This window comes from Plectropomus leopardus, chromosome 11 (assembly GCF_026936395.1).
Source record: "Plectropomus leopardus strain MGB_pleo_1.0 chromosome 11, ASM2693639v1, whole genome shotgun sequence".
In the NCBI taxonomy this organism is placed as follows: domain Eukaryota; kingdom Metazoa; phylum Chordata; class Actinopteri; order Perciformes; family Serranidae; genus Plectropomus; species Plectropomus leopardus.
In genome coordinates, this window is record NC_142186.1 from 28,648,861 (window position 1) to 28,670,584 (window position 21,724).

The following is a 21,724-nucleotide window of genomic DNA, read 5'->3' on the forward strand; positions in this document are numbered from 1 at the left end:
ACAACTGCATTTGAAGATCCCCAGAGAACTGGCTATCAACAGGTTTTTGTACGAGCACAAACATTTCAGCATCAAAGGCTGCAGAGGGAGGCTGCGTTCGTACCATCCAACGAGTCTATCAGCGGTGGGAAACGTGAAAAGAATCCCGCTTTGGTGCAAAGATGGAACATGACGGGCGGCTCCAGCTTTTCTACTTTTCCATATTTCCATGTCATAAATGACATCTTACGGCACGTTGATCTGAGTGTACACAACTGCATGTAAAACAGAATATTAGTGGAATATTCATTTTCATTTGTCATGTAAACTGCCTTTCAGGAATGTTGTCTTTCTTGGAATAAAAGAAAAAAACGGACTATTTTGTGCATGTAATTGTGGTCATACAGACTAAAGGTGCGCCCAGAACTGTAGCTGATTCCTCACGCTGCGCTTGAACACACTGCAAAGACTGCAGCCAACTAGCTTGTACGTTTTTTATACTGCATGAGAGGAAATAACTCCAGAGGGCAGCGGCAGTTTGTACTCGTCATTCAAAAAAGGAAATCAGAAGACCGACAGGACAGTCAAGATGCAGACTCAGCCGAAAAACAGCCAACGAGGACTGAAACAATGAGGTCAGGGAGCTCCGTACCCTCTGAGCACAGGATGACATCAGCAGCCGCATAACAAACAGTGACTGATGGTTATTGCCGCGTCAAACCTTTGTCACTGTTCATAAAGCGCTGCACACTCGAGGCTGACGCTGTTATTTGTCACGCTTGTCACAGCTCCTTTGATTCTGTTATGCTGGCATGCTTTCTAAAATCACACGCTGGAGCTGCATGATGACGATGTTGTTTGGTTTTGTGTAAAAATGCAAAGGCGGCACAAAGAAGGGTCGTCATGGCAGCGCTACAGTGCGATGTCTGGGTTACAGACTCTTTTAACTTCAGCTGATTCATCATGAAACAGCAGAGACAACAAGTGAACACAACACAGACATTTATGTTAATACAACTAACTTGTTATCAAACAGTTGCTTATTTTCACATCCAGCAGTTATGGAGCAATCTCATTATTTTTTGGAGTCACGTTTCTGGTCACCTGATAAATTAAAGTCCAATATTTATTCTCCTTTGAGTTGTTTTGGTCTCTACCAACTCCTGAGGGAAATATGTGTCTCTTTAGCTGCCAAATGCTCCTCTGTGTTCACCAGCTCGTCTCTAACTGTGTCTGTCCTCTTTTCATAATTTCACAATTTAATTAAATCCTCAGCAGAAAAATACTGCATCTCCTGAAGAAAATGTGTGTGCGCTCATTCTCGTTTACTTCTTGGTCTTTAATGAACATCAGTGTATAACTATAAGCACACACGTCTTAATGTCAGCTTATTTACAGCTGATGAATGTCACAGTTTGTACTTTGTGCACGGTGTCTCCAAAGACTGACATGTTTTGACATGAATTATTTGGTAGCATTAACTGTAGATGTGAATCTAATGTGTCTTTGAAAAAAAATAAAATCACATGTATCGGGGACTTATTATGAAAATGTTTGCAAATTATATAAAAATGCAGGAAACTGCATAAAATTACACAGGTCTGCAGAGCTGAACACACTAATGAGGCACATAAAAGTATGCACACTGTGGTCTGGCCCTTTTTTTCTGTGTGCTTTATCTTTGACAGCAGAATACAAATGATTTCACAGGTTTAAATTAAAGTTTGTTTTTTTTTGCACTCTACACATATATTTCACTCAAATTTTAGTTGCAAATGTGTTAAAATCCATGTTAGTGAGCACTTCTTTGCCAAGAGATGAAATCCACCTGACAGGTGTCGCCCATCAAGACGCTGATTGAACAGCATCGTTACTACACGCGTGTTTTTTTGGATGGTCACAGTGAAGGGACACTCGAAAATGTGCAGTTTGATCAAAGGACACAAGTGCTGTTTTATCAGCAGCTTGATGTGCCACACCTGTCAGGGGGATGGATTATCTTGGAAAAGGAGAAGTGCTCACTAACACAGATTTTAGCAAATTTGTGGCCAAAGTTTGAGAGAAATATATCTAATGTGTGCATAAAAAAGTCTCCGGTCTTTAATTTTACCTGTGAAAAATGACAGCAAAAACAAAAGTGTTGCTTTTTGAATTTTAAAATGCAAACAGTGAGGTGCTTCACTAGCCGTTAGTAGCGCTAATACGATTAGTTGATTTTTTGACTGACAGGTAACATATTACAACCATAAAATAATCAATCTGATTACATCTTTGGCTCTTTCTGACATTTGTACAACTTTATATTATCATGTTATTGAGCCGCATATTTTTTTCTGTCCTGCAGATGCAAATTTGCTCTAAGCTATAACCTGCTGCGGTTCATCAAATAGTAACGTCTATGGTTTAAACTGTACACGGCACCTGTTAAATGAAATAAATAAAGAATTTTTTAAGACTTAAAGAGGAACAAAATCATCAGCTGACTCAAAGTCTCATGAGTTTGTCAGTAGGTTGAAGCACTTACCTCTGTTTTAAATGTAGCAGCATGTTCTTTACATCCCGGGAGTCCTTTAACAAAAGAGGCCACCTGATGAAAAACAAGAGACAGTTAAAGGGATATTTCCCTGATTTTAAACCAGCTTTGTATCAAAACAGTGTGAGTAGTGTAAATGAACTGTGCTAAACTTCACTCCGTCTAACCAGCATCCAGATTCCCAGAATCGCCTCTCTGTTTCAAACTCAGACCGAAATTCAATCAAGTGTAAAACTAAACAGTGCTTACTGAACAAAAATCAAGATTAGGTTACTGAGTTGCATATTTCTCGCCTCAAATGTTTTTAGAAACACATTTTTGTGAAGTGTTTTGCTGTAATAGTGAGTTTGTGAACAGGAAGTGGGCGCCACACTGCTTCCTGCACGGTGAAAACGGAGGCTGAAAAAATGGAGATGAAACAATAAAAATAAGCGGCACTGATCAATTATAAACCAAGATTCTGTTACAGCCTATTTCTAGCCTCGAGTGTTTTCAGAAACACATTTTCAGTTGTAATAAAAGACTGTTTCTTGCCGGCTGGCCGCCATTGTTTCACGTGTACGAGTTTGCATTACGTCACCCACCAGCGGGAGCTTTTATTGTTCTGGTGCACCGCAGTGTGTTCTGGTAATGGTTTTCTCCCTCTTGAGAAAAAGCAAATGTCTCTGCTGTTTTTCTGTGTTTTCTCTGGTCATGTAGCACCAATTTCAAAAGTATATTTGTCTTTCTACTGCATTCACTAGTTTTATTAAAATGACCATCTCTCCAGCTGTGAAAGCTTTAAAGCTACAAAAAGTGCGTCAAACACAAAATGTTTCGATCAATAAATGTTTATCTACTAATCCAAGCGCCTTGTGTGCCTTTATTGAACCGACAGGCAGAAAGAGAGCGCCGACTCAGAAGCAGAAAAGCCCTCCTTGATGCACAGTCTCAATTTCCTCTGAACAACTAGACGCCTTCATGTTGGATGAGTGAATGAAGAGCATGTCTGCTTTTCATGTGTCGGCGCAGCGCGAGTGTGTGAGCATGTCCGACCTCCTCGGCACTCCAAGTGGCCACTCTCTTGGCAGTCAGCCCCAGGACCTCAGGCAGCAGCTGGCAGTGTTTGTCCCAGCAGAGAGCCACCCGGTGGGGGGGGGAGGCGGAGATGCCGGGGGAGAACACAGACTCGTGGAGGGCCTGCTGGAGAGAGATGGCGTCTGGAGAGGCTGCGGAGAGGAGAGGCAGCGGTCAGTGGAAGTGAGGGTGCGGCGCTTTATTATGTCTCATTTTACACGCAGTCACACGCACCTTTACTGTCGCCAATCTCCTCTTTAACATAGTGCATTTTCAGGTATTTGGGAACTGGAGCAGTCCTGCAGAAACACACAGATTAAAAGTCACTAAAACAGGAAACGCTTTCTGCGTGCAGTGCAGCTCAGCGTGACGGTTTCATGTCCGTACCTTTTAGGCCTCGTTCCATTGTGGCTCTGCTCACTGGCGCCACCCACTGGCTCTGGCTGATTGTTACGTCCTAAACGCTCAGCTTCCACTGTCATCGGTTTCCTAGCAACACAGATAACCCGCTCTCAGGTACAGACCACTAGATCCACTTGCATGTGAAACACTGAGAGGAGTTCTCTTGGGAGTTTTTGAAGTGTGTTTTTGGCTGGGTTTTTTTTGTGTGTTGACCGCCACAAACCTGCTCTGGGAGTCTTCGGCTCCGTCCAGCTGCTCTGACGTCGAGGAGGTCTGTGTTGTAGTGTTTGTGTTAGAGTCCAGGCGTCGGCCACGAGGATGCGGTCCACTGAGGGCGAGGGGTCGTTCTCCACTGAGGCGGTCTGGCAGCAAGCCCTCCTTGTTTAGATTCATCTCCGAGTAGGGACAGCTCACCTGACTGCGCGCACACACACACACACACACACACACACACACACACACACACACACACACACACACACACACACACACACACACACACACACACATTAGACACACCAAATTCACCCAGGCCTAAAACCAACAGACACTTTTTCACTTTTAATGCTCTGCAATTTAACAAGGTACAACAAACAGGAGAAGAAAACAGCTAAAAATCCCCTTAAAGACTCAACTCACACACACACACACACACACACACACACACACACACACACACACGCGCGCGCGCACGCACACAAGCAACACATTTACACTGCAGGCTGCCCACACAAGGATAAATGACATTCAGGAACACTGAGACTCCTTTCTTTCCTTCCTGTATGCATTACACACAGTCCCCAAAAACCGATGTGCTGTTTGTGCAACAGTGATGCAGCAAAGATGAAGAAATGAGAATAATTGAGGTAAAGTGAGGTTTTCATAAATAGCACTTCGCACAGAATTTAGGTCAGAATGCGCTGATGAAAGAGATATTTAAAAGTGTTACATCAAAGCATAAGTGCAAAGTAATGAGAGTTTACAGAGACGGAAAATGTGGAAAGTATCTCACTTTGAGAACGTCAGGATTCTCCAAATCCACAATTTTGTTTTGAGTTTTGCTTTTAAGATCATGATTTGATTCAATTTTCCATTTTTTTTCAGCACCTCCAGTCAACATTTTGAAGTATCCTTATAATTACACTGAACCTCAAATTGCTCCTGATGGCCGTTTCATCGATGTGTGAATGTGTGTGAATGTTTAAAACTGAGTAGCAGGAGGCACCTTGTTCAGTAGCCTCGGTCACCAGTGTGTGAATGTGTGAATGTGACTTGCAGTGTGAAAACGCTTTAAGTGGTCGACTGATTAGAAAATACAAGTGCAGGTCCATTTACCACTTTAATTCTTCTTTAAATGTTCTTATGTGACGTTCAGAGCATTAATATCGCAGCAAAACAATATTTACTGCAAAGATATGGTGAAGTAACGCCGTCCTGAGCACAGAATGAAGTCACACTCCCTCTGCGTGTTTTGTAATCTGAGCTTCTCTGTGGTTTGTTGTGCCCATCACCGGTGGTTTGCACACAAACAGTTGGGGCGGTGCCACAATGGAAGCATAGCGCCTGCCCTCCAGCTGCCCCCTGGTTAACACCACTAGCTCTGTCAACACTGTTTATGTTGTTTAGTACTGTTTATGGAGTTAGCGCTGTTAGTCGCTAGATGGCGCCTCAGCCATCTCCATGTTGAGAACTGTGTCCAGACAACTCGAGCGCCATTTATACGGCAACGGTTCTTGCATGAAACGTTTAACTTTTTTTGCGGTTAGGCCTTTCATTCATATGTCAACGGCGTTTCGGGGGCCTGAAAACGCAAACTTTTGTAATTGGGTTCCAGAGTGTCATTTTTTGAAAGCGACACCTTTTCCCTCGCCGTGTAAACTGGCAGTGTGCAGGGCACCCGACAGATGCTGTGAGAACAGTGCCGTCACGGCAGCACGCATGCAAACCACAGCGTTTTCAGCTGTTTTTGCAGATCCGTGCACACGAGGATCGTTCTCACAATGTTATCATATGAACACAGAGTTTTTTTAAAACGCAAAGGAAAGACTTTTCCATTTTTAGTAGAGCTGTTCTCGTCTAAATAACGGCCACCTGGTATCAAGTGAAGTATGGCCGCCATATTTTTTGGAATGTGCCACTCTGAGGCCATACAGTCAAATTTAAATACTTTATTTAAAATGCAATAACAATACCTTATTTCACCACCAACGTGGGGATAAAACAAAGAGCCACTACATGGGAGAAGGGTTCCTTTATCTACAGATTGAGTTTCTTCACCTGAGAGAAGCCACCAGATCTATTTTCACTCAAACTTCACTAACATAGCCAACAAACTGCAGTTTTTCTGTCAATAATGTTTGGTTCATGTAACCTAACAGGGAAGACAAAATGGTGCCACCTGCTTAAAAAGCAGAAGGATTTCCCTGTTCTGTTATTTCTCCGTCATCTGTAACGTAAGCAGTGGCCACAATGTCTGGAAAAGTGCAGCTGCTGGCTATAAGTAAGCTGCACCGTGTACTCTTTGAAATTTTGTTTTTCTTTAGACGCACATGTGGGCTTGGGGGGGAAGCTCTGATCCTGCTTTTAATTTTGATGTTTAAATAAAAATCAATCAAAATGAGCGTTTGATTTCAGAGAACCGGAATCAAGACACCCCAGACTATGAAGTAAGGGATCATATGTGTGGCACACGCCATTAAGATCGAGAAACAACGGAAAACAACGGAAAACACATGGAAACAACAACAACAAAGAAGTCTGGTTAATGTGAAAGCACAAAACTGAGTATGTGCTACTAACGTGTAGTGGGTCCCATAGCGAGGTCCTCTGATGTGGCCAACGCCGTTGCATCCTGGGGTAGGACATCCTTGTCCTGGGGCAGTTACTAAATCACTAGAGCCTAAAACACACACACACACACACACACACACACACACACACACACACACACACACACACACACACAAGGGAATGCTCATAAAACTATGCAAACAACTGCAAGAAGACTGTTTTGATTTTTAGCTCATTATAGATTCCTCCAGAAGTAAAATGAAGGCAAACAAACAAACTGCGCTGACTCATCTGTTGAAATTAAAATTTTGGATTCTTCTCCTCAGAAACCTCGACTGACCTCTCTGAAGATCAGCCATGACAGACGGGAGGAGTGTGTGAGCGAAAGCAAGCGTGTCTCACCGTTCGGGTACTGCAGTGGGTGTCCGGTTTTCTGACACCAGCCTACAGGGTGCAGATCAGGGCAGTCCGTCTCCACCCAGTAGTCGTACTCTGAACTCCAGCCATCAAAATGAATCTGGAGGAGAAGACGGCCAGTATCAGAGATGATCAGAAGAGGCTGAGCGCAGACGAAATCGAAACACATCCTGAAGAAGAGACATGTTGTACCTTTAATCGGTGGTCTTCCGTGTCCGCTATAGTTGCTACGCGGATGAGCATGGGGTTCCTCTTATCCACAGCTTCCACTTTCATCCCAATCTGGAAGCCATGCGGAGGTCGCTGCAAACACAACGACAATCTCATGACTTCATCATGACTACGGTTGTACATATTATAAATCTTTGTGTGTGTGTGTGTGTGTGTGTGTGTGTGTGTGTGAGAGAGAGAGAGAGAGAGAGAGAGAGACTTAGGAGTCGACTGATATTGGTTTTTTAGGGCCGATACTGACACCAATTATGAGTGGTTAATGAGACTGATAACCGACATTTGGAACAGATATGCATTTACAATAAAAATTAAAATCTTTCTCTTAATATTTACAATTTGGAATATAACAAACTCCAACACAAAACTTTGTTTAAATGCTTTTAGCAAATGTTAAATCAAAATTGAAACGTTCAACGTAATACACAGCTAGTTCCGAGCAACTTTTTTTTTTTATACAGTAAAAAATTTAAATAAAAAAATAAATAAATTAAAATAGCTCCCTGAGGTTTTACAAAGTAAAAGTTCCACCCATGCTTTTATCGGTGATCATTAAAATAAAACGCTGATAATCTGAAAAATGCAGAATATCGACCAGGCCAAACCTATCGACCCCGAGTGTGAATCGTACCGGTTTAAAGGCTCGAGCAGGAGCAGCCTGTGTGCCCGTCTCTTCCAGGTATTTCTCCCACGAGAAACTCTTGGGTTGTTTATATTCTGAGGAGAGGGAGTTAAATCCGTTAGATTCAGTCTTGTGACATTTGACCTGTGGATCAAAAACTAGTGACAGTCTGAACATCCACAGGAAGTGACAGCAGCATGCACTTTAACATCAATGTAAAATAGCTTTCTGTAGAAAAATATATTGATTGCAAAAGTAAAGAAAACATATTATCAGCTTTGTCAGCAGAATCTAAATATGGATTAGTATCTATTTCGATTATGTTAGATTCTGCATTCCCTACAGTATATTAAAATAGTTTATACTGACCCACGTGTGTCTTGGTCTGTGTCTTACCAGCTGGAGTGGTCAGAGTCCGCTCAGCCTCTTCACAGTATCCCACAGGATGGATGTATGGACTGCTAGCATCACACCTTAATCATAATAATAATAATAATAATAAATACTGAGTAATCAGCGGCACAGCTAGGGCTATCCCAAATATCATTTTTTGTGCCTTAAAGCTCCAGTGAGAAATATCTGGAATTAATCAGAGCTTCAAAGGGGAGGGTCATGACAGATGATGACATAGGTTGCGCTATTTTGATCGTCAGTTTTAAGTCAATGCAAAAAAATAAAATAACGTGACAATTAGCTACTTTTTATAGCATTCAGGTTGCAGTAACATTCGCCATTATAGCTAGAAAAAAAGAACACTTTGCAGGACGGCTAAGTTGTAACATTTGATATACCGGTTTTCTTTTGGTGTATCTGGCAATCAGTTTTTTGGGGGGTTGAAGTGCGATCAAACTGTCCCAGTTTCAGTCGTGCTGGACTCCATTACTGACACTGGGACATTACACGACAGCGAGCTGTAGTCACAAAACTCTAATTAAGTTTAAATGTTCTTGTCTGAGAATAACTAATAATAACCTCAGTGCATACTGAATACTGTTGCATTTATGTGAAGCTTCGGAGCATTCAGGGGATCCCTGTACACGACAACAGCATAATATCAGACTTTTTAAAATGTTTTCAAGCTGAGTTAACTCTAGTTGTGCACGTTTGTCCAACTTTTCCAGACTTTTTGTACAATTTCCAAACATAATTTTCTTACTCTCCCTACTTAACACACACTTGCACTATGCTGATGTGTTTAACTATCTCAGATTTCACCTTATTTAAAGCTACAGTCATCCTCAAAGTAGAGTGGAAAGTATCTTTGGATCATACCCATCCCTTCTATCTTGAACCAGTCTCTTACCAGTAATCATATGTGTCATCCCAGTTGTCAAAATGAATGAGCAGCCGGTTGTCAACAACAGCAGCAATGGTTGCTACGCAGATCAACGATGGGTTCTTCCTGTCGACCGCCTCCAGCTTCATCCCTGCTCTAAATCCAGACGGAGTCACAGACTGGAATAAAAAAAATAAAAACATATACATTTAGCAAATCTGGTGGTTTGAGAGTGTACAGATCGTGTGTGTTTAGCACTCACCGTGTTGAGGCTTTTGAAAAGGTGTTTTGGGGCAAGCTGACCCCTGCAGTTCTTCACATACATGCTCCAATTAAACTCTCCGTCCTTACAACCTACAAGACAAACGTGCTGTAAAGTTGTTTGTAAAATCATGGATAGATGTGTCCGTTTGTGTGTGCAACTACCTTTGGGCAACAATAACTTATGCCCGTTCTTCTCGCACCAGCCAGCTGGTTTTATATCCCACGAGTCGGCGTTGGCCCAGAAGTCGTAGCATTCTGGGTAACCGTCAAAGTGGAGCCTTACCCTGTAGCCTTGGATCTGAGAGGCATCAGGATAGTCAAATTGTTAAAAATAAACAGGGATAACTATAAAGTTTGCTGAATCAAAATCACAAACATTTATTAGCACACGTACCTCTGCGACGGTGAGTACGCAGAACAGAGACGGGTGAGACGGGTCCAGCCCCTCCAGCTTCATTCCCACCTTAAAACTGTTCCTGCTCTGAGGAAACGACTGGTGCTGCGAGACAAATGCACGTCACAGCACACTCATGATTTGGCTCATCTCAGACCAAAAAAACAAAACCATCTGTTTGTACATTAACTAAATACATAAAACTATCCAGAGTATATGGAGGGAAAAATACCTCTTTGAATAGCTTGACAGGAGCAGCGATGGCTCTCTCCTCCTCCAAGTAAGCAGGCCAGCTCCACGCTCGCTTCTTATTGGTTGGGACAGTCACTGAGGGTCGGGCAAATACACAAAGTATATAATGTAAGTATTATATACTATAGATGATGCATGAGGACCTCCGTCATAGTCATGAGAGACATACAGATACATGTTTGTGATATTTATTATTCAGATCAGCTCTGGGTTGTTTGTCAATTTTTTAAAACCAGGAGTCTACGGGTATAAAACACTTAAATTTAAGGCCCTGGGACCACATTTAAGACTGATATTTGGACAAATCATCTTTTTCTAATTGAAGCATTGCAGGTAAGTATAAAGGTAAAAAGCATACATGTGGACCAGTGCAGAGGTAGGTTTAATGTAGGAATATGGTTATTAAAGTGAGTTAGGTTTCTTCTACATTTTGCAGGTAGGTGCGAGTATAAAGTAAAGTGTTAGGTTCAGTACTTAGCTGGAAGACTTTCATGCAGAAAACCTTTACTCACTTTGACAAAGTGAAATTAAAGGATGGAAAAATCAAATTAGATGATTTATTTGCATCAATTAAGACATCAGAAAATCAAAACTAACACTATTTCATGACTTTTGAGGCCTAATATTTATCAAATTAAATTAAATAGTTGAAGACTTTTTAAGGACCTGCAGACATCCTTAAAAAAGGTTTAAATTATATGTAAATGAAACCCATGAAAACAAGACCATAGGCTCTAGGATGTTCTGCCGAAAGAAATCAGGTCAGCTGAGTCAGGGATTTGTTTTAAATCCTTTCTTAAATCATACTTGTAAGTAACCTGCTGATTTTATGACTCATAGCATATGTTTTATTTTGCAGCTTTTTGCTCTACAAATAAAGATTATCATTATATTAACAATACTGAAACATAAATATCCAAATAATATAAGCTGTTCTTAATGCCTATCTTGTGTCACACTTACAGGATGCCTGCATGTTTTCAAAAGCTACAGTTAAGATATTTGAAGACCTTTTGAATGCTAAATGCAAGCAAAAAAAAAAAAAGCTGATATATTAGAGGTCCATGAGATTTAATTTATCACCAGGGCAAGAGATCAACACTGACTTTAATATATGAGATGTTATCTCAAGTTGTACTTAATAGCCGTTTAGGCCTTGAAATGTTTTAATAGGATTTGGAAACACTGAGGCTGTAAAGCATCCCTCCCTCCCCTCTACATTGGCAGGCAGCAGTGTCACGTACCCAGTTTGGCAATTTTGGCACCTCTCCTGCCTTTGGTCGTCTTGGCCTTTTCCTACAAAATGTGAAATAAGAATGTGTCAGTAATCGAATCTATCAGCTTAATTCTCACCCATCTTTTAAGTTCTCTAGACTTTCAGATGAAGAAATTATGTGAATAGAAAAAATCCATGAAGGGAGAGTGAAGGGAGTATTAGAGTACGCTCCTCACCTCTGGTTCCTCTTGGTTGTCTTCCTCTTCATCGCCAGAATCCATATAGATCTTCCTCTTTTTGCGCACGCGTTTACCCAGCCTCTCACCCTCAACTGCTTGACTCTCCCTTGCTTCTGCTGGAGACGATCTGTAGAAGAGAGATTTATCTTGTGATAAAGCTGCAAAAATAAATCATTTGAAGGACAACAAAGAGGACACTGGATGTGTGATTTCACCTGCCGCTGGAGGGCTGGGCACAAATGGAGCTACAGAATTTGCCCTGAATGAGGGCGTCCCGGGGAACGCGGCCACCACAGGCCCGGCACCTTAACAGATCCCCATTGGGGCCCATGTCTGCACTGGAGCCAACTTCAACACTGGGGCCGACCTCCACACTGGGGCCCTCCATACTGGGGCCCTCCTCTAAAGACAGAAGCACTGGACCAGGTGCTAGAGGACAAAAGAAGAAAGAAGGTCTGAAACTAAGAGGTAGGGCATGAAAAAATAAACAATTCTTTACAATAACAATGCTGTAAGGGTTAAACTTGAGCTGTCATACCTTTAGCTTGAGACGATCCAGGCTGGCTCTGATTGGCTGGAGCTGTGGCTGTGCCGGGCTGTGATTGGCCCTCTGGTGGAGGGGTAGGAGTGTGAGATTGTGCTGGGTCCAAGGTCTCGGGATTAGGCTCTGCCTTCTGTCCTTTGACCTCTAGGTCTGTGACAATCTCAAGAGTGCCAAACTCTGTCATGCGGAACTGAAAGACACAAGTAAGGTAGAATCTGGTACGTTCATCTGAGTTTCTCACAAGACATTTTTGAGCTAAGGCGGTATGTCTCTCCGATCCTGATTCATCTCGTCTCCTGATGAAGGCAGACAGCCTAAATAATCCCCACACTCTTTAAATGTATGGTATACCCATGGATGAATGGGTAAATGGGCCCAAATGTTACTCGTACTGACCAGGGAGTCACAGAAAACATCTACAAGAAGACACAAAATGATTACAAAGAGACAAAAAAATTATCTCAAACAGATGCAAAACTACCTCAAATAGGTACAAAGTGGCCTCAAAGAGACATAAAATGACTAACTGATAACACATAACCGCAATAAGAAAAAAACCCCAAAAAGACACAAAATTAATTAATAAAGTGGTCTCAAAGAGACATAAAATGACTAATTGAAGACACATAACAACCACAATAAGAAAAAAAAGAAGAAAAATGACGAAAAAGACGCAAAATTACCTCAAAATGGTCTCAAAGAGACACAAAATGACTACAAGGGGAGACAAAAAAACAATTAGGAGACACAAAATGACCTCAAAGTGATGCAAATTTGCCTCAAATTGACACAAAACAACCAAAAGGAAACACAAAATGAGTACAAAAAGAAACCACAAAATCACCTCAAATTGTTATAAAACTGCCTCAAAAACTTAAAAAATTACCCAAAAGACACACAAGATGACTTCAAAGAGACACAAAACGATTAAAAATAGACACAAAAATCACCCCACAGAGACACAAAACAACCACAAGGAAGCACAAAATGAATACACAGAGAAACAAAATGACCAACCGACACAAAATTAACTCCAAGAGACCCAACATTACTGCAATAAGACACAAAATTACCTCAAAGATACATAAAATAACTTCAAAGAGACCCAACATTACTGCAATAAGAACCCCAAATTACCTCAAAGATACATAAGATAACTTCAAAGAGAAGCAAAATAACTACAAACAGATGCAAATCCACCACAAAGTCTGTGTGTCTGGCTCCTGTGTAGGAGAGGTGGAGGGGTCTGAATCTGTGCCCAGGGGCCCCATTGTCTCATAATCCGCCCATGGGTATACCCTGTGTGAATTAGTTCTCTTTCAAAACAGGAAACCATGTTCTTACAAATCTTTGTGTGACCAGAGACTTGTATTCAAACATTTATACAATCTGAGACAATCGTGAAGGGGAACATAAATCTCTCCCGTACCCTGATGTCACTGCCTGGCAGCGTGGCAATACCGTCCTTCCAGTCCAGAGCGCCCATCATATCAAACTCAGCTCCCTGGGAGGGGCCATCGCTGGGTGGAGTGTCGGTCATTCCCACTCCTCGGATATCCCCAACCTGCAAAGATATCGTCATATACTGAAAACTAATGAAAAGAACCCATTACATATGCTCATAATGTAACAGGTTGAACAGAAATGTTTAATCCTCGTCTTTGATTTAAAGGGATAGCTCAGATTTTTTGAGGAGGGGTTGTTATCAGGTACTTAGATATCAGTCGGCACGCCACCAGTTTGGAGAAGCAGGCTGGAGTCTGACATGAAAGCTAATCAATGTACTTCTGTGGAGGAGTCAGCAACAAAACATATTTTAGAAAAAAAAATCAATATCAGTTTCAGTGTATAATATACTGAGAGTATTTTCACCGCTTTGCCTTACGGCCAGACAGTGATTTTCAACTGGAAAATGAAGCCGTTATATCACCCTCTTCAAAGCCAGACTCCATAGAGAAAAACAGTGATTTAACATCCCAGAAGAGAGGAGCCGCTGATCTATCGCTGCCTCATACAGTTAGTTTGACTGTGTCTGTGTGTGAATTTGGTGTTTAAAAATGTTAGTTCAGATTCACCAAAGTCACAGAATAAGACAAACTAACCACCTGATCAATGCAGCAGTGGATCAGCAGCTCCTGTGTTCAGTGAGCTAAAATCACTATTTTTCTCAAGGGAGTTTGGTGGTTGTGAAAAACCAGTGAAAATACTCTCAATATGTTTCACACACTGCTTGTCTGCTTTTTATTATATTATCTTCTGTATCTGCTGAATATCCACCCAGGTGGACAATAAAGATCTATTTTATTCTGTTCTCTATTGGCAAAAATCCTATATTGTACAAGTCACAGCCTATGTGTTTGCTCCCCACATTTATGTTGCAATTCTTGGGTTTTGTAAAATAAACCTTTGTGTGAAAAGTAAAGTTCATATGTTAATGCATTCTGACCATTGCCCATGACAGCACATCCCTCCTTCTGGACCTCCTCCTTAGCAACATTTAACCCTTTTCAAACCTGGATCGTTATCACTTTTCTTATGCTGTGTTGAGACGCCTCTCGAAGATTGGTGCAGTTGCTTTCAGAAACATGGTGAAAAGGCGATGTGGAACACGGTATGAAGTGGCCCACACATTGTAAGAAATTAGTAGATTTAGAAAATTATTTAAGAAAAAAACTAGGATAAACTATTTCCAGGAAACTATATTTTTTCTGAATTATAATAATTTCTAAGCTGTTTTCCAGGTCATTTACTTTATTTATTTAATCAATTTTTGCTTTCCCATCTTTTGTTTTGTCATTTTGTTTGTTTTTTTTTAATTGCAAATTTTCAGGTAATTTTCTTAAATTTCTTTCCAGTTTTTTGCTAATTTCTGAGGCATTTATTTTTAAATTGCACATGGCTTTTTCCCATGAATTGGGAAGAAATAAAACAGGTTTGTCCAGGTTTCAATGGGTTGAGTACCTTATACAACCCCAGTTAAATACAACAATAATAAATAAATCAAACAATCCCTTTAAAATAGGCCTTTTTTTCTTAGTCTACTGCGCTGACGGTGTGTGTGAGATTACGGCTGCATGCTTTCACCTACAAAGTGCTCCCAAACGTCAAATGCAGTTTCTACCTGCACTTGTAAACAGCATTACCCAACATCACCGCTGGATGGAGACTGTGTGCTGGCTTGCAGGATCCACCATGCACTTCGATTTCAGACAAAACAGTCAATAATAATATTGTTTTGCTGGTCAACTAACAGCTGTATACGTGCACAAACGGGCCCATCAGAGTGAACCTCCATCAGGATCATTGACAAACACGAGGAAAGATGTCTCAACTCCAAGTTAACCACACAAGTTCATCTTTTCCTTGTTTTAACAGTATCTCCTAAAACCGGCTGTTTGCCTGATTGTGAACAAGTGAGAGGGTGCTTTGTTTATCTATTTTAAAGAGAACACTGTTTTCTGAGCTGACTGGGCAAACTTAAAAGCGTTTTAACACGTGTAATATTACGATATAACGTTTTAGTCTTGACGCATGTTCAAGACTAAATTAAGGTGGCATTTTCTGTTTGCGTGGTGGTGATAAGCATGTGAAAAGTAGACAACAGCCCGAGCTAATGGGTCTTGATTAAGTTTGACTTTGCACTTGATGTCTCAGTTTTATTCCAGCCATAAATAAAGTGAATGTAGGAGCGCCCATGATTAGCATTCGTCTTATACAAAATGGCGGAGCATAGGAAGAGGCCACCAACACGTTTAAACTATGTAAATTACTCAAGTTACCCATTTAAACAAATCGTGCAAAGCAGCCACGCGTCGAACAGAACCAAATGCATGCTGTGTAATTTCCAGACTTTGTGTTTTCCACCACTCGAGTTATTTTCTTCACTTTCCCCTTGTCACGGAATGTCAGCCCAGGTTGCTAGCTAGCGCTGACATGAAGCTAACAGTCAGCTAGCTCCGCTCCGTTTATCTGAACCGGGGGTTGCTACACGGCTAGCGCTAGCATTGTGACTGGATGCAGCCAGCTAAGGACAATCTGTAATAAATAAGTTTCCCTGTTAATAACAATAGGAAAACGCGATTTGCAAAAATAATTCGCACAACGTCGCACAAAATCGCAGCAACGCCGCGCCGCTGTTGCGGGCTTCAACATTGTTGCTTGATTAATTTCTTCAATAGAAACTTGAAAAAAAACGATTTATTCACGCCGTTTTAAATCTGAGTGGGATTAATGTGAAGTAATTAGCAAAACGAAGGCGGCTTTTGATAATTTCGCCACTGTTAACGGCAATAAATGAGTATTAACGCCCGTATTGTTTAAAAATAAGGGAACTCACCTCGTTTCTGTTTTAACTCTTATTTAGAGCTGGATAGAAGGATGCGCATGCGTGCAAGATGCGCTGGCTGACAACTTTGGGGCTCGGAAAAGTTCAGTTTACTATCGGTGGTCAATAACCGGCCTGTTTACTCTTAAAACACGGCCAAAAACTCAGTTCAGCGCCGATTTAACCACCACCACCGATGGACCGGAGCTCATATTCTCCATTTGCTCCTAACAGCCGTTGAAATATTTCCCCGAAGAGCCGTGTGTGTGTCAGCGGAGCGCAGGGACCGCAGTGTCTGCCATAACCGTTGAGGAGCGGTTGGTTCCTCCGTGCTGGTCAAACTGGCCGTTTTTCTCCCCAGTTACACACCATTTACAGTGGTCAAACAGCCAGTTTGTGTACATAAAATCCGAGCACAGGCGATTATCAATTCGCACACGCCGGTGCCAACTGTAGGATTTAATCCCCGAGCATGTAAAAATCGCCCGAAAATATTTTGCTGCAAAAGCCGTTTTGCTCTTTGAACATATCTACAGTACATTACACCAGTAAGGGACCGTTCTTTATTTATCAGAGGGCGGGTGTGGCTGTTTTATTGTTTGATGGTGTCTATTGTTGTTACATTTCATATTAGCTTTGTTTGAGTTTCACCTCGTTTCTATTTTTAAATGCACTTACATGTAGGCGTACTTTGCACTTTTATCTGCTTTAAATTCAAGAGTTTGCTGTTTTATTGGCATTCTACCTGCTTCATATGAGATAATCTCCTTTATTAGTGCAGTATCTGATTAAAGGTATGATAACTTATTTTACTCATCATTTTATTTGCTGATATTAATTCTGTTATCCCCATTTTACTTATAAAATTGCTATTCTGTAAATCCTTTAATCTGTAAGGCACTTGGTGTTTAAGATTAAAAAGTAAATAGGCCTATAATTAATTAATTAATTGTTATTATTATTAGTATTATCACTGCATTTAGTTTTGTGGTTTTTTTCTTTTACTCTGTGAGGAAAGTGCATGACTCTCACCCCGATTTGTAGGATTAAACCCTCTAAAATCACCCAATGTGGTATTTTAAAACCAAAATATGCTGCTACATATGTACGATTATGTCATCTGGTGCAAACCAGAGCTGTTATATCAGTGATTAGGGACTGTTCCTATTCATCAAAGGAGGGATGGCTGGGTTGTGACTGAGATTTGCTGTTGTTGTTTTTGTGTTCCCAAAGCTACAAATATTTCTTCTCAAGCCTCCCTGAGTGACTTTGGGAAAAAGCATCACCCCACCCCCTTGAAAAAAAAGCCTTGATTTTGATCATTTTTTTATTATTTAAGTTTTTCACATTGTAATGCATGCTGGTTAGTTAGTGCAAATGCTTTATTTTCTGCAAAATTCTGCAAAAAAAAGGAAAATATGCTTTTCAAATCAGCAGTAAAATAAATGCAAATTACATTCATTTGAGAGTTGTATGCAACTCCTCTGAAAAAAAAATCCACGAGTCCCTCCCCAGTGCTTAAACATATTTTACATGACCCCTTCCTTTTGCACCACCCTCTTTCTTCTCACAAATAATGAACAGTCCCTAAATGAGATCGGACAGGATTAATAAAGTAACAAAACCTGATAAAGCACTACCTTTAACACGAAGAAATACCAGCCCAGCGTTATATTTTGGCGGAAATTCAACATCCAGGAAGAATCCAGTGTGTCGGGTTGTGTTGCATCACCTTCAATTGCATCACTGCATGTATGATTTAATGTGACAGTTTGTGCATTTAATTCAAAGGGGGATTAATGTGTGTTTTCATGCCTTTGTGGTGTTTTTATGTTGATTCTGGGTATTTGTTGGGTCGCTAATAGTCCAAATATTCATGTTGAACCACATCATGCTGCAGCAGTATTCAATCCCTCCCACATTGGGCGGTTATGGTTTCTTCGGTATAATAAAGCTGCAGACTTTGTGGTCCTTTTAATGCACAGTTGCGATAAAACACACTCCGTTTGAACACAAAAACGCCACAGTATCCATGACTACGCGTGCAGTTGGTTTCTAACAGGTACATGTTGAGAAAAGTCTTTATTTAAGCCAACAAAGGGCCGCCCTGAAACGAGGTGAGATGAGTTCAGCGCTGTAGACGCGTCGGTGCAGGTTTTTGTGTTTGTCGCTAGATGGCGGAACAAGTCCAGTTTTCCGGGGGATTAACGGGGTCGTGCATCGCGCTGCAGTATCAACAGCAGCCAGGATTGTTTTATAATGTAACATCACGTAAAAACAATGACATGGCATTCAAAAGCAAAACGGTCGACTCGAAGGTAAGAGGATGATAAATGTGTCGTGTGTGATGTGCGTCTGTGAGCTATCAGGCTGTCAGAGTAGGAATAGGGACATCGTGCGATCAGAAAATGAGGATAGGACAGGATGTATTACAAATAATGTCTATTTTTTTGTAACAACACCGATTATAATCTAAACTGTGTGCAGCAGGTCAGATTTTGGAACACATAAGAGTCGCTTTCTGCAGCCCGATAGCCGAAAATATGTAGCCCCACGTTGATGTTTGCGTAAAAAGCACGCGTTAAATACCACACAAATTAAATTATGTATTGTGAAATATTGCATCTCAACCCCACAGACCGTGCTCTTCAATCTGCTGCTGTGTCTGCTCATATTTTACTCTCTTTTCTACATGATTGGGAGTGTGTGCTTCGGTGCCTTCAGGTGAGTATCTCTAACACGCATGCGCACAGGAACACACAAACAAGCCATTGAAAGCATCATTAGTCTTTCCTGCAATAACTTTACCTTTTTTTTAGTTACTATTGTCCATACACAGTGAATATTCAAATTTAAAAATATTATGCTCATTTTCAGATTTATACTTGTACGTTGGGTTCCTACCAGAACATGTCTACATGTTTTAACCCTATGAAACCTGAGGAAATGGGCTTGATTTCTTACAAAAACATGGAAAGAAGGTACAAGGCATAAGGTGGATTAATCAGTCTTATTAGTCTTTGATTTATTAGTGAAAATTTGTCCTTCAATCTTGCTACATCTTTTAGAGTTGAAAGAGGAGTTAAGTTGGACAGGCACTGAGCAAAAAAAAAAAATATGTTTAAGTTTTAAACTACTTGTTATATAGAAGATAACATTTGGGACATCACAAATTCACAGAAATCCTGATGGCTCGTTTAAAGGCGCTTTCTGTGCATTAACTCTCACTGTATTTATATAGCACCTATACCTGCTTTATAGAATATAATAATACATGGGAATCTGACTTTTTGTGATATTATGATTTAAACTATGTAAACATGTTCTAGTAGAAACCCAAAACACTTTATGATATGTTATAAACTATGGACCTAATAATGAGCATAATATTTTTAAGTATATTTCAGAATATTAACTGTTTGGACAATATTTTTGTTTTACATTATATTTTCTTTGTGTTTATTTATTTATTTATTTTTATTTTTTTTTACAAATTTCTCAGGTGACTTTCTTGTACTTTTTTTTTTACTAATTTCCAGCTAAGTTTTGGCTCATTTCTTATTTCTTTAATCCTTGTCTTAACCAAATTCTCTCAACTCATTTAGGTTAAATCACTTTGACGGACTGATTCCATTTGACTTTAAGACCGAACCTGCCGAATCCAACTCCAAATACTTGGGTGAGCACACTAAACGCAGCCAGTATGATCAGCGATGAGCGTGACCTTTTTCCACCTCGCTGTATTTGTCTCCCTCAGTGAACCTCCTGTCCTTGGAGCTCACCTACTTCTGCAGCGGCCTTTTGTTTGCTGCAGTGGTGAGGAGGCGGGTGTGGGACTACGCCCTCACCATCACACTTCTGCATGTAGTGATTACCAGTCTAGGTGGGTGAAAATCTAACAAATACCCACCCAGTTACACACACAAATTGCAGAATGTCTTGTGAAACTTTTTGTTTACATGTTGCAGTGATGTTGGAGTTTCCCATGGTGTGGCAGTGGTGGCTGGCTTTAGGTAAAACAAACATTGCAGGCAACTTATTTGCATTTAACACCATGAGATCAAATTTACATTTTTGTGTTTTCATAGGTAGCGGCTTGTTTTTGATGATCTGCAATGGTCAGCTGATAGCTTACTTCACCTGCCAGAGTGAGCAGAGCTACGCCTCCTTCAGCATCTACTGATAGTTTTGGGAAGTGAGAAACGATTGGACCGGATTCTTGCTTCCTGGAGACGCACATTAGATCCTCAACGACGATGGACTTTTTCTATTCATTAAAAAAAAGATGTCACCATAACACATTAACCCATTAAAACCTAGGCAAATCTGCTAGACTTCTCTCAAAAACATGGGAAAAAGGCAATGTGCAGTAAAGAAGAAATGACCCAACAACAACAAAAAACTGTAAAAAGTACAAGAGAATTAGCTGAAAGTTAGGGCAGGATGGGATAAAAGGAAAAAGTTTCAAAAAAGTAAGAAAAAAAACAAACAAACAAGGAAATGACCAAAAAGATTCTTAAACAGAAACAAAACGCTTTAAGCTTAAGCCAAGTGATTTCCAGATTAAAAGATTTCCAGAACAATTTCATATGAAAATAGGTAAAATGTGGATAACAGAATTAAGCGCATATAAACAGATCAAATTTAAAGTAAAATAAATTACAATATGTAAGCAGATAAGATGCTAATAAATAAGATGATCTCATATAAAGCATAAATGAATAATAATAACAACAATAATATAAAAATTCTGTAAAATTATTTTAAATATATAATTATGATCATCATAAATATAGTTTGGACATTTTCCCTAGCTTTTAAAAAAAAAGTCCAAATCTTCAGAAGAAAGCAAACCCATTTTCTGAGATTTCAAAGGTTTAAATACTTGTGAAAGTATCTGAGCGCAGTACAAGAAAAGTTATGTCGATCCATGTTAAGTCAAAACTGGGTCCAATTTGTGTTTCAGGGTTGTCAGCAGACTGTCGTCCTATTGTTTTTATGTTAATGCCAAAAAGAGATGCATTTCTTGTGATGCACAATGTCTCTGTCACTATGAAGGATTTTTAAGGCACCCTGTGAAGTATTTTCAGCAAACTGTGAATGTAACAGCAGAACGGGAAAGTTGCAATAAATGCTTGTTGTGTATTTTAAACATATAAATTGATATAAAAGTGTTAAAACAATGAAA

The 21,724-nt window shown here is 40.3% G+C and overlaps 2 protein-coding genes across 4 annotated transcripts in view; one reads left to right on the top strand and one right to left on the bottom strand.

Moving 5' to 3' along the window:
- Positions 1–16,871, bottom strand: part of l3mbtl1b (L3MBTL histone methyl-lysine binding protein 1b) — an 18,802-nt gene extending 1,931 nt beyond the window's left edge. The window contains exons 1-21 of one of the 3 annotated variants that reach the window (XM_042490257.2): positions 16,549–16,871; positions 13,642–13,776; positions 12,207–12,402; positions 11,884–12,097; positions 11,666–11,795; positions 11,458–11,509; positions 10,194–10,288; positions 9,962–10,066; positions 9,730–9,865; positions 9,566–9,657; positions 9,331–9,482; positions 8,424–8,500; positions 8,037–8,122; positions 7,370–7,480; positions 7,163–7,277; positions 6,770–6,869; positions 4,194–4,388; positions 3,956–4,057; positions 3,803–3,867; positions 3,548–3,720; positions 2,504–2,566 (exon numbers count right to left, since the gene is read on the bottom strand). In XM_042490257.2, coding sequence (XP_042346191.1) covers positions 2,504–2,566; positions 3,548–3,720; positions 3,803–3,867; positions 3,956–4,057; positions 4,194–4,388; positions 6,770–6,869; positions 7,163–7,277; positions 7,370–7,480; positions 8,037–8,122; positions 8,424–8,500; positions 9,331–9,482; positions 9,566–9,657; positions 9,730–9,865; positions 9,962–10,066; positions 10,194–10,288; positions 11,458–11,509; positions 11,666–11,795; positions 11,884–12,097; positions 12,207–12,402; positions 13,642–13,752 — 2,370 coding nt within the window. In that variant the 5' untranslated portion in view covers positions 13,753–13,776; positions 16,549–16,871. Of the gene's footprint in view, positions 1–2,503; positions 2,567–3,547; positions 3,721–3,802; positions 3,868–3,955; positions 4,058–4,193; positions 4,389–6,769; positions 6,870–7,162; positions 7,278–7,369; positions 7,481–8,036; positions 8,123–8,396; positions 8,501–9,330; positions 9,483–9,565; positions 9,658–9,729; positions 9,866–9,961; positions 10,067–10,193; positions 10,289–11,457; positions 11,510–11,665; positions 11,796–11,883; positions 12,098–12,206; positions 12,403–13,641; positions 13,796–16,548 lie in introns of those variants that run through there. The other 2 variants (XM_042490256.2, XM_088084531.1) reach the window with 2 other exon arrangements.
- Positions 16,872–18,694: 1,823 nt separating this feature from the next.
- On the top strand, positions 18,695–21,715 carry LOC121946288 (putative transmembrane protein 244). The gene is made up of 6 exons (XM_042490790.2): positions 18,695–18,854; positions 19,175–19,260; positions 20,142–20,215; positions 20,294–20,419; positions 20,505–20,549; positions 20,625–21,715. Exons 1-6 carry the CDS (start codon positions 18,711–18,713, stop codon positions 20,717–20,719), a joined length of 570 nt encoding a protein of 189 aa, XP_042346724.1. The 5' UTR covers positions 18,695–18,710; the 3' UTR covers positions 20,720–21,715.
- Positions 21,716–21,724: the final 9 nt, after the last annotated feature.

Coding starts and splice junctions, on each gene's coding strand:
- LOC121946288 (XM_042490790.2), top strand. CDS start 18,711: ATGGCGGAACAAGTCCAGTTTTCCGGGGGATTAACGGGGTCGTGCATC. Junction 18,855..19,174: donor GCAAAACGGTCGACTCGAAG/GTAAGAGGATGA, acceptor TCAACCCCACAG/ACCGTGCTCTTCAATCTGCT. Junction 20,550..20,624: donor GCAGTGGTGGCTGGCTTTAG/GTAAAACAAACA, acceptor GTGTTTTCATAG/GTAGCGGCTTGTTTTTGATG.